Source organism: Balaenoptera acutorostrata, chromosome 2 (assembly GCF_949987535.1).
Source record: "Balaenoptera acutorostrata chromosome 2, mBalAcu1.1, whole genome shotgun sequence".
Classification (NCBI taxonomy): domain Eukaryota; kingdom Metazoa; phylum Chordata; class Mammalia; order Artiodactyla; family Balaenopteridae; genus Balaenoptera; species Balaenoptera acutorostrata.
Window position 1 is genome coordinate 39,369,520 of NC_080065.1, and position 12,889 is coordinate 39,382,408.

At 36.8% G+C, this 12,889-nt stretch overlaps 1 protein-coding gene and 1 pseudogene across 3 annotated transcripts in view; both read right to left on the reverse strand.

Moving 5' to 3' along the window:
- Positions 1-920: 920 nt before the first annotated feature.
- Positions 921-12,889, reverse strand: part of PAIP1 (poly(A) binding protein interacting protein 1) — a 28,336-nt gene continuing 16,367 nt past the window's right edge. For 2 of the 3 annotated variants that reach the window (XM_007195551.3, XM_057541386.1), the window contains exons 6-11: positions 12,246-12,371; positions 10,975-11,081; positions 7,968-8,085; positions 7,161-7,215; positions 2,662-2,755; positions 921-1,203 (exon numbers count right to left, since the gene is read on the reverse strand). In XM_007195551.3, the coding sequence (XP_007195613.2) occupies positions 1,110-1,203; positions 2,662-2,755; positions 7,161-7,215; positions 7,968-8,085; positions 10,975-11,081; positions 12,246-12,371 (594 nt within the window). In that variant the 3' untranslated portion in view covers positions 921-1,109. The remainder of the gene's footprint in view (positions 1,204-2,661; positions 2,756-7,160; positions 7,216-7,967; positions 8,086-10,974; positions 11,082-12,245; positions 12,372-12,889) is intronic. The other variant, XM_057541385.1, reaches the window with a different exon arrangement.
- LOC130707033 (phosphoglycerate mutase 1-like) lies at positions 8,298-10,802 on the reverse strand (annotated as a pseudogene).

The following is a 12,889-nucleotide window of genomic DNA, read 5'->3' on the forward strand; positions in this document are numbered from 1 at the left end:
AAACTTAGAGGAAACAAAACTATTTAAATTTTATTTTTAAAGTCTAATTTTAATCCAGACCAAACAAACAAGCAGAAAAGTGAGAAAGCTGATTGTATAGGCAGACACAGATGTACCAAATGTAAAACAGTGGGTTATTAACAGAACTATTTACATGCATATTTACAAGCAATCCTTTTGTACATTAAGTTTTACTTTTGGTTAGTTGGAAAAAGATTTTGACATTGGTAAAAATATTAATTAGGTAGGGCTGAGGTGGTACCACACTATAGTAATAAAAGTATTAGAAAAGTGATTCTCAAGGTATAGCAATTATAAAGCAGATGAAAACTTGAGTGACAAAGATCTAGTAAAATTCTCTAGTAAAAAAGTCAATGCAACTCATGCTATAAAACAAAAATGAGAAAGTCATATAAATAAAGCAGAATAATGTTCCAGGCTTTAGGGTAGTGAGGTTAGGTGAAAAAAACCAATTCTAGAATTGCAATAAATCCTCAGTGAAGAATCTTGGTTGTTTAGTTGGGAGTTCTTAGTCTTTTTTTTATTCCATTTTAAAAGCCCTTGGTCTCAAATAGCATCTGGATATGTAAATCAGTTGTTAATGATATATTCTAAGACTTCAGTGCTAAAGATATTCATGATTCTGATTCATATTTGAAACTCAATTCACTGAGACACTAAATGTAAAACTAAGTGAAACCTATAATACTCATATCTAAAAAAGGATGCTACATTTTGCAGTAATATGTATTTCCAGGCTAAGAATTTTTCCCTCAAGAAAAGTAGAATTTAAAGGATAAGCTTCTAACCAGCTAGCAAAATTTACTTTCGACATTTTTCATTTTTTTCAAAATCGATTTTATTGCAGCCAAAACAGTGGAATTAACTGTACATAATAAACTATTATATATATATACACATTTTAAGTTATAGGGAATAAAGTTTATTTTGGCAGAGAGTGTTAAACAAAATTAAAGTTGCATACATTAGTAACATAACTCAACATCCTTAATTTGGTATAAGTGTGACACATTTTCTTGCTTTCCTGTGTTCTGCTAAATCACCATAACCTAAACTGCTTTATAAAATTGATATGCTGAAACTCAATTTTACTGTTTTCGCTTACGCTCTGATTCCAAACAAAACTTTTCATAAGCTTCTTCTATCTCTGGGTCCATCTCATCATCAATATCATCCAAGTATCTGTGAAAGAAGCAAATGTGACAAGTTTAATGTTTTTTAATTCAGAAAATGTCTAAGATACTAAGCCATGAAAGTTAAGTATGTGTCTCCCCACCCCCCATGACCCTTTCTACCAACATGTGACAAAACTATCTTGCCAATCCTACCAATTGCTGATGGGTCTTTCTCCTTCCTCCTCCCCCGTTTCTAGTACAAGGCCATATGTTGAAATGCCACAAGTTCATTAGGGCAAAGAGAATATAATGCTTACCAAACAAAACTTTAGAGGATAACCTGAAATTCAATGCCAAGGACAACTTTAATTTCCAGTAGTATACTCTCGGCAGGGCTGAACCTTCCTGATTGTGCTTGGAAGCACATCCCTGTATTTTTTTCTATTAAACTAGTACATAAAAGTATGTTAACATTAGAAAATCTTACACTGACTTATAATTAAAATGTTACTACTTAGAGACAGAATAAAGGTGGTTCTTTTTTTTTTTTTTAATCTACAACACATGAGATGGGATAAGAAAAACTGAAGTCACAGATTTAATTTATTTCCACCCTCCAATTATGAAGAGGAGAATCTAAGTAGCCTGTCCAAATTCACATGAATTGTTAACGGAACTGGAACTAAACCTCACAAGTTCTTGGTCCTTCCATATACAAAATGCAGTACAATCTAACGATAAATGAGTAATACAGTAAAATTTTATTTTATTACAAAGAATGGCAGATGAAGATTGAGAGATGAGAATAGGACTATAATTTATATATGTCTATCAGTCCAAACATTTTTATATAGTTATCTGTGCTTTAATTTTAATCGTTTAACAGCTAAGCTTTGAGCCTTTTACTATGTGCCAGGGGGCTGTTTCAAGTATTTATGTATCTCATTTAGTTCTCAAAAAAACTCAAGGAGGGGTCTACTATTCCTATTTAATAGATGGAGAAACGGGCACAGAACTCGCCCAAGATCTTACAGCATTAGAGTCACTTATTTAAAGTCTTAGGTATAACAATAGTATCTATTTTATAAAAACTAACTGTGTGAATATGCTACATTAATAGTTTTTCCACCTTAATTATATGTAATTTTCAGAACCATAGTGTTTTCTCTAATATGATTTTCTGAAAATTTTTGGTAAATAACTACTACATATATACCACTATAACACCATTAAATCAAAATGCACACTCTTTCATCATCTTTTCTAGTCTAAACTCCATCTACAAACTGTGGCCACAGAAATTTCACAAAGAAAGCAGCTAAAGATGAGAATTCCCTGGCAGTCCAGTGGTTAGGACTCCACACTTCCACTGCAGGGGGGCCGGGTTCAATCCCTGCTTGGGGAACTAAGATCATGCTGGCAAGCCGCGCGGCATGGCTAAACAAAGCAAAACAACCCCCCCCCAAAAAAACCCAAAAAACAACCCAAAAAAACCCAAAAAAGAAAGCAGCTAAACAGAACTTACGGATCACCACCCCCTGATAAATCTGTTCCATTTTCTTCATAATCTGGAAAAAAGTCTTCTCTTTCAAGTAACTCTTGATATTTCTCTTGGTAATCTACAAAAAATAAAAAATTTTAATGCTGAAAAATATTCATATGAAATGGCCAGTTATCCCTAAAAAGTTTTTTTAGTATTATGCCTTTTCATTTAAGCAGATACATTTAAGTAACAGTAAGGTTCCAATTACATATTTAAGAATATCTTTTACAAAACTTATATTCTAATTGGCTTGCTTTATCTCTCCCCGCCCCCAAAATATGCTCATAAATTATACAGTTGGCACTTGAGGGTCATTGACCTTCCACACAATTGAAAATCCACATATAACTTAGTCCGCCCTCCTTACGCACGTTTCCTTTGTATTTGCGATTCAACCAACCCTGTGTAAGTACTGTAGTACATATTTAGTGAAAAAATCCACATATAAACAGACCTGTGCAGTTCAAACCTGTGTTGTTCAGGGGTCAACTGTATATTTAATATTCCTCTAAATATAAGATGGAAATCAAAGCCACTATGAACATAACAGAGTACATTTCACACCCGGTGTGCATGCTGTTTACATTCTCTGCTGCTTCTTTCCATCAGACAAGATATTGTCCTAACTTGTTGGGGAAGAACATGTTTCTTCCATACTACTGTTTTTCCTTCCACAAGGAGGGATTTCAATCAAACCTCCTAGCTTCTGGCTCCCCCATTACTCCTTCCCAAGGAGGTAAAGTGAGCTACCTGGCTAGCAGGTAAGAGCCATCATTGCTTGAAGTTTCTCAATCAGAGGAGGCTAACCTAGCAAATGTTCTGAGCGTAGGAGATTTTCTTTTCTTCCCTCTCCTTAGAGACAGCTGGAACGTAGACACCTGATAAATGTTTCAGCTATACTAACTTTCCCTTGGTTGGGCTCTTCTAAGGCAATAATAGGTGATATTATAGCTCTCCATCTGCCAACTGTCTTAAGCAGAGTTACCGAGTATCTTTTAAGATTAGCATGTGTGTATGAAGTCCTTACTTCTGAATAATAAAATGGGTCAGTGTATATTAAAACTAGTTATCTTACAATTAGTTTCTTGTGAACAACAGCTACCTCAAATTTCAAGAGGATGATGTAATTACATTTAACTCGATAGAGACCATGTTTTTCCAAGATTGTCAGTCTCTATAAAACTCTAATTCCAGCTTAAAGGGTTAGTGATATTTTGATACCCAATCTTGGCAATTTGGAGACAATTTTAACTAAAAAGCCTTCCTGCAACAAATACTTAAGGCAACAGATAAAACATTCTTTTAAATGTACGAATGAGTTCACACACACACACACACGCACACAAAATCAAGTCACCAGATGACAGAAACGAGAAGGGAACTGAAAGCCATACATAACTACTGCAGCTGGGAGGCTGATAGACCAGGTGGTCTTAGAACAAAGGGCTTGGATTTTAAAACCCACAGAAGGTCAGAAAGCAAGGCCTTGAGTCCATGTGAAACAGGGAGATGGAATTCATGGCCCAAGTCCATCTCACCAACACAAAGGCTGAACATTCAAAGAACTGGTATTTCAAGCAAAAGGTGAACCAAGGAAAAACGAAAAACACCTCGGTGGCAAAGGGAGATGGCAAAGAAGCTTGTTTGTCTCTGCCTGGGTTTGGGGTGAGGACAGAAGTACTCTGAAGAAACTGGTTCCCCAGAGAATTTTTAACAATGGGCCTGCACTTCAAATTTCTATTATCCACGTAAAGAATCCTTACGACAAGAAAATAGAAACTTGTTCCAAGCCAGTATTACCCCTGTGGCTCCTGGCACAAGCAAATATAAACCCCCCTTTGGAGAGATGTTCCTACAATCCAAGCCACAAGTTTTCATAAAGAAAAACAAACAGGCAGTTAAAACGCTGGAGCAGTCATGAAGGGCCATAGTATATGCAGCTTAACTTCAAATGATTTAGAAAAAAAAAGTGAGTGTGGAGAGAACAAATGATAAATGGAGTAAACTGCTGAAGGTACATCTGAATAAAAGATAGATGGATGTTCTCTGCACAGTTTTACTTTTATAACTTTACTGTAAGTCTGAAATCACTTCCACAAAGAAAGTTTAAGAAAGACAGTTAAATATGAGATTGCAAAAAAAGATCACAACATAAATCATTTTGTATATGACAATTAGAAATTTTTGTAATCATTTTGTATATGACAATTAGAAACAGTAGGGTTAGAATTAAAAGAAAACAAAAATATGAAGCAAAAATAAGCATGTTTAGAATGATGAGAAAAAAAGGACTCAAAACTTTAAGATCAAGATACTTTGAACAAAATGCAGAAACAAAATTCAGTTTGAAAACCAAATTGAATTTCTACACCTAAAATAGTCACTAGAAGTAAGTAGGAAAAACAGATTGGACAAAGATGAAGACTGAAGAACCAAAATGAATCAAGGTAGCCTCAAAGAATAAGGGAAGAAGGAAAATTTGTCTCACCAGACATAGCAAGATTTACAGTAGGTAAGAAAAATTAAGAATGCAGTATTGGCGTCAAGACAAACAGAAGAAAGATCCACATTCATGGACACAGGAATAAGACACAAATCTATAGGGAGTTACATGGTACACAGAGGGACGTTTTATCCAAGAGAGGAAGGATGACCTGTTGCTGAGATGAGTAACTATAGAATATTTAAGTCCTACCATTTACCACATATAAAAACTAGCCAGATGGATTAAACACCTAAATATAAAAAGCAACAAGGTTTAGAAGACAATGGAATTTGATCATAGTAAGGAAACTAAGTCACAGAGAGCACAAAAAGGACTTTAACACTTAAAGCTTCTATGTGACAAGACATAAAATGGAAAGACAGCACATACTGGGAGAAACTAAGGATCACTTTCCAAGCCATGTAAGTAATTACAAATCAGTAAACAAATCAATAAGAAAGACAAATGATCCAACAGAAATACAGGCAAAGGACACAAACAGGTGATTCTCAAACAAAGAAATCAAGAGGTCAATAGAAACATGAAAAGAAATTCACTACCACTAGTAGGGAAATAAAAGTTTACAATTTCGTACAATCAGACTGACAGAAAAATAGGTCTGGTAACAATAAGTGTTGCCAACAATGGGAAATAGGAACTTTCACATGTTGCTGGTGGGAATATTAAGTGGTATAATCATGAAGGAAAGCAGTTTAGCAACATTTAGTGAAGTTGAAGATGCATATAGCCTATAACGTAACAATTCTACTTCGTTACCCTAAATAAATTCCTGCACGTGCACAAAGCTCCTTAAAGATGTCTGCACAGCACTGTGGGAAGTAACAAGTGTGGACCAACCAACCATCCATAAGTGGGAGGGGATCTATAAACTGTGGTTTACTCTGAGTAGGTTATTATTTGGCATTTAAAATGAATGAACTAAAGCTATATATATATATCAATCAACATGAATACCAAAAATACTGAATAAAAAATAAGTTGCAAAAAGATGTGTACAATAAGGTACCATTTAGGTTAATACTACTGTGTATGGTAATACCTATCATTTACAGCCATATATGAAGTAAAAAGACAGCACAAGGACACCAATGTCAGGACAGTAATTACCTCTGGGGGGGAAGTTATGGAAGGACTGGACTTGAAGGTGAGGTATCAATTATAGAAACAGAGAATGGTTATTACTACCTATAAAGGGTTTTATTTCTTTGAAAAGACCCCAAGTATATATTGATAAGTGAAATTGGTTCAATCTTGACAGTGAATCAATATGCCCTTTTTTGTGTGTGGTTTTTATATTTTTGAATATTTCATAATTTAAAATTGAGAAGTTAAGCGGTTCTTCTTTCTACCCCTTTGTGCCCGAGGCATAGGACAGTCAGTGCCTGCTATCCAGAGGAAACAAATGGGGAAATTCTGATAAGCTGGTTGTAAGTTTGTTCAAAGTGGGGAAATGTTCTCTTGCTCACAGTGCAGTTCTGTTTATCACAATTAAAGCACTCATTCTATAAACGGCTCTTTTCTGGAAGGGGAAGTGTGCAGAGATTTAGATTTTAATTAACTGACCCACCAAATATTAATAAGATCCACAGTTCTTAGTATCTGCAAGTATTAACCTGTACCATGAAAGCTGCTGACTACAACCATCTTGCCCTTCCACTGTAACTACCTGAAGGTTTAGAGGATAAAAACAAAATATTAGAGGAAATATAAAACAAAAATGCGTGCATTTAATTGAGGGATTCTTCCAATCCTTCATTGTTAGGGTGACAAGACACTATATACTGAATCAAATGTTCTACCTGAAATGGTTCCAAGTGGTAACTATAAGAATATTCTAGTGAGACAAACCTTTACCCTATATTTTAGAACGATGTGAACTCTTCAAAAAGCTACAACTTTGTGCCAGTGAGGGTATGGTTTTCTGTAATTTACTATCTTACCAAAAAATGGTCGGGAAATGACTGAGACCACATACCTGGATCAGCCGCAGTGAAAGGAACACCATCAGATGTATAAAACGTTGGCTCATTCTAGGAGGAATCAGAGCGATTAAAACATGTTATCATTTCAGAATTGATTTTTTAAAGCACATTAATTGAGCATGGCTGATTTCATTCATCTGTACCTGATAATACAAGAACAAGCAAAAAACTAAATTTCTAGCAGCCATTTTCATTTCACTGGGAAAGTCTATGGTCTTCAGATTACTATTCTATTATCTCAAGTTCTTGTGGGTCTAACCCCACCCTCTGCCGCCTGTCACACCCTTGGTGACTTGGTGTGTCGTGCACTGTAATTTAGTGTCAGCTGATTTTTCGTTGTGGTTCCCACCCCTTCAACCATTTTTTTCTTTAAGTAATTCCAAGACTGGATTGTAAGAGCATTCCTCCATAGTTTCTTTCTGTTTGATCCTGTCGAGAGCTTCAGGGCATCACTGGCCTGGTAACCATTTTCATTTTCTTAATTTACTTTACTACAAAATGCCAAGTAAAAGTTTGAAATGCAGGCCTTTGATCATGAATTCTCTGGAAAAACTGCTTTGAGGAATCCCTACACTCACCCAAGTCCAAGTCAAGCCTTATTCATTTCCCTTGCCATTGAATGGCTCTTTGTCTAGTCTACCCTTTCACTGAGGATTCCTTCCATGGCTGCCATGTGACTCTAAGCCAGTGAAAAGAGTTATTAGGTATTAAATTCTGAGATAAGTTTATGTAACTTATCTACAAATTGCCAAAATTGAATTCAAGCAATAACCAAATTTAAAATGCAAACACTGGCATACCATAAAATAATTAGGATCATTTTCAGGTGTTGCTTCCCTGTATGTTGAAGTTGCATGGACTCTACCCCAGTTACTTGACCGGAGTTCTACAAGCTTCAAGAGCATCTGTTTTACATCTCTGCAGACAAAAGTTGAAAATGAGTTAAAACGAGCAAGTGTTATCATGCTCTAATATATCACAGATGCCTAAAATGTTGTTTCAAAAATTTAACATGCTTTGATATTCTAGACATTTCCTATAATAACACAAATTTATCTTTTTAAAAAAATGCACATCACTCCTTTACTATACTGATCTGGAAAAAAGGATTTAGTACAATTATGCTCAAATGAGTACTGGGCCCAAGTGAAAGGCCAAGCAACTGGAACATGATTCAGAAATCTGGCACAGTGAAAGACACACTTGGACGTGATCAAGAGGCATTTCACTGCCATAAAATGATAAGGCAGCGGAGGGATTCTAACACACACGAGAGGATGAACTCCTACACCTTAGAACTCAAGGAGCTTATCCCATGTTGGTGTAAGGAATGGCTTATTTTCTGATCACATGTGGGAATATTTCAATAGCCATCAGAAACCCCAGAAGGTTTTCTTTTAATTATATAATTTTTTAATCTACAAACAATAAATGCTGGAGAGGGTGTGGAGAAAAAGGAACCCTCCTACACTGTTGGTGGGAATGTAAATTGATACAGCCACTATGGAAAACAGTATGGAGGTTCCTTAAAAAACTAAAACTAGAACTACCATACGACCCAGCAATCCCATTACTGGGCATACACCCTGAGAAAACCATATTTCAAAAAGAGACATGTACCACAATGTTCATTGCAGCACTATTTACAATAGCCAGGACATGGAAGCAATCTAAGGGTCCATCGACAGATGAATGGATAAAGAAGATGTGGCACATATATATAATAGAATATTACTCAGCCATAAAAAGAAATGAAATTGAGTTATTTGTAGTGAGGTGGATGGATGTAGAGTCTGTCATACAGAGTGAAGTAAGTCAGAAAGAGAGAAACAAATACCATATGCTAACACATTTATGTAGACTCTAAAAAAAAAAAAAAAAAAAAGTTCTGATGAACCTAGGGGCAGGACAGGAATGAAGACGCAGACGTAGAGAATGGACTTGAGGACACGGGGAGGGGGAAGGGAAAGCTGGGACGAAGTGAGAGTAGCACTGACATATACACACTATTAAATGTAAAATAGATAGCTAGTGGGAAGCAGCTGCATAGCACAGGGAGATCAGCTCAGCGCTTTGTGACCACCTAGAGGGGTGGGATAGGGAGGGTGGGAGGGAGACGCAAGAGGGTGGAGATATGGGGATATATGTATACATATAGCTGACTCACTTTGTAATACAGCAGAAACTAACACATTGTAAAGCAATTATACTCCAATAAAGATGTTAAAAAAAATTTAAAATTAAAAAAAAAATTATATACTTTTTTGTAAAAGTAAATACAACACATAAACATTCAGGATTGATCCCGATCTTCTGGAGCCAGGGAGGAAATATTTGTTTGAATTGCCACGCATATTACATTCATTCTCCACTGGAATGACTAGAGCCACCCCGTCACCTGACTACAGAATAATAGAGGACTGGCCCCTGGGAACATAAATAGGCTCTCTTGCTTTCCCTCGCTGGTCACGCCTTAACATGGTTCCCCCATCCCGTACTCAAGCAGGTCCTTAGTAATGAACAAAGCATTCGCTAACCCCCCTGAATTACTTCCTGTCCACACTCTTGGACGAGTCTTCCCTTGCTTGGACTGACAACCCTGCCCCCGAGGTGCCATTCTGGCTAGACTGCATGAAGGGAGTGGGTGCAAGAGAAAAAAATGGCTAATATGAAATTGGGAGCCACTAGTCCCCATCTGGAGCTACAGCTCACAGATGTGGTCAGTTTGATATGGGTAGGGGAGAAGTGCAGAGGAATGGGATGGGCAGGGAGGGTGTCCTTGGGAGTAGCTGGTCTGCTGCTCGCCCTCACTTCTTGGCCTTGCCCTGGGCAGCCACAGCCTCCATGGCTTTACACACAGTCTCCTCATTCCCTGGGAACTGCACAGGCTTGATGGGCTTCCTGTTCTGGTCCAATTCATAGTCAGCAGGCTCAGCTCCATGACCACCTCTTCAGAGACCCTCTCTGCTTGACAATGCCGCTGGAGGTTGATGCCATGGGCTACAGTCAATACCCCTTTCCTCTCCTTGATCTGGGAAACTATTTCTTCCTTCCAAAAGGGCAGAGCTCTGGTAATAGTATCCTCAGACTCTCACAGGAGGGTAGCTAATCTCCAGCGAGGTCTCCATACCTTCGATTCTCACTGATGTTGCTGTGGACGGGGTGCCTGGGTGGGCTCCACGGGAGGTAGGGGGACTTCAGAGGAGCGCCTTCAGACCTTTACTGGGCCTCGCTATGCTTGGCAGTGGTTCTGCTTTACTGAGGCCAGACGCCCTCACTGCCGCCCGCTGAGGAGCCAAGTCCTCGCCTCTGAGAGCCACATCTGGTCAATGGCATCCAGCACTGTCCGGAGGGTCTGAACTGCTCTCCTATGCACCGAGGTGAAGTCTACATGCTCGCACCCCACTGCCTGGCTCCTGTTGTCTTTTTTTTTTTTTAAGACAGGCTTGAAATTTATTCCATGTAACTGTGGCTATATATGGTTCTTAAAGGCAGTGTGATCCTGCTAACACGTTTATACCTCCAACTGGACTTATAGTGGTACTTTACCCAAATATTTATTGAACTTTAAAGTATTAAGCATTTTATTTTTTAATGGACTCATATTCCCACAGGAATATCTTAACTTCTTCCATTGATAAGCATAATTGAAGAAAAGTGGCTAGGTGAGCAGAAGCCATAGGTAAAAAAAAAATTTCTGTAGATCTATAAAGAGTATTCTGATGAAGCACAACAGATTAAAAACAACCCCAAAGAAAAAGCAAGGAATTGAGATCTACTGGCTACCTATATTACTTCTTTTCCTACCTGCTGCAATTTGCGTCTAGGACAACATTTTCAATTCTCTGAATAATTTCTTCCATGTCAGTCTTTCCTTTTTCCTTCCAGGCATCTTCTAAAACTGACCCTGTCAACTAAAAAAGCAAGTATCAGTAAAATAAAGAATTCAGTAAAGTACAGAAATTCTAAAAAGATATTAGTAGCAGTTCAAGCATTCTTTAAATAAGACGAATTTAGCAAGTTAAATATTCCTAATTATTTTCTACCATCTAATATTCAGGAATCGCTATACTTTTTCTTGACAGGGAAAAGGAATGAACTATAGCAGAAGTTTAATCATAGGCTTTATATGCCAATGACTATATGGCATGTTTGCTATATGACCAAGGCTGTAAAATTTTAATCAACATATCACTTTTTGAAATATGCAACATCCAACAAGTATAGAAACTTAGAATTTAAAAAACACAATCAGGAAAAAATGAGTTAAGGATATAAACAGGTAATTCACAGAAACAAAAAATGGCTTACAAACAAAAAAAGGCTTAAATTCACTAGTGCTTTTAGTCACGGAAATGCAAATTAAAATGAGGTTTTTGTTTTTACTCATCACGATGACAAAATAAAACCTAGGATTGATTCTATCCATCACTGATAAGGATATGGGAAAAGAGGTATACTCATTCACTGTTGGTGGGAACACACTCTGGCTCAGCATTTGGAAGGGAAATTTGGTATTACTTATCAAATTAAGGTATACATGCTCACTGAGCCACCAAATCTGTGGGTAAGAATTTAAGTTACATAAACAACTGCATATATAAAGATACAATGAAAGATTACTGACAGTGCTACAGTGGCTAAACTGAAAATAACTGTTCAAGGATGGAATGGATAAACAATGTGCATGCATACAATGGAACACTGGGAAGCTACTGAAGAAAGAGCCATGCAAAAATCCAAGATCTTCATTTGGTGGTAAGAAAGCAAGCCACAACAGAGTAAGATCTTATGAGAGCACACATGCAGATAGAGGAAAGGAAGGAAAGGGACTTTACGTATGGGGTGGAGTGAAGGACTTCCATTTTTCACTTCTAAATTTTGCTTCTTATATTAAACAATAAGTATATATTGCCTTTCCAATATTTAAATTCGAGAGTAAAGTAAAATGTCAATATTTAACTTAAATAACTTACTCTCGGATCTATTTGTGTATTATATGTACTTTCCTTCCTTTAAATTATACACTAAAGGGATGAAACAGTTACATTTTAAGAAAAAAAATAAGTAAAACCTACCTTCAGTAATTTTACTGCACAAATTAAGTTGTCATCCATAGGATTAGAAAAGAGGGCATTCAGCAACTCCCGAAGACCGACCTGAAGAATGTCTGCCCTTGTAACCTGTCCATTTGTTCCTTTGATCTTTTGGGGAAAAGAAAATGAAAAGCAACTATGCCAAAATATAACACAGATATACAAATGGTCTAACAAAGTGATGGCAAAATAAGTGTTTTAAGTTAAACAATACAAAACATATGGTCAGGATAATTTAAGCCTCCTTTAATATTACTGCTTCATAAAGCAGTCTCTAGCCTATTAACACCTTTTTGGGAACGCAGAGCTTTTTTCTGCTTTTTATACTATTTAAAAGTACTCTAACTTGCACCAGAATGGAATATGTATCTCAGCTCTCTGGCTTGAAGAACTGTAGGTTCAGGAGCCATGCCTTATCTTTATAACTCCCACCACACATATCATCATGACTTCTACATAGGAAGTTCAACTGCGTTCTTAAAGTGACAATTCATTTAAGGTCCATTTTATATTGGTGCTCTTATTTGGCTTATACAAAAATAAACTGAGAAAGATTAAGGCATGAGATTTTTTTAAAAAATTAAGGCCATCTGTGGTAAAAAGGGATAGTAAATTAGGCACGAGAC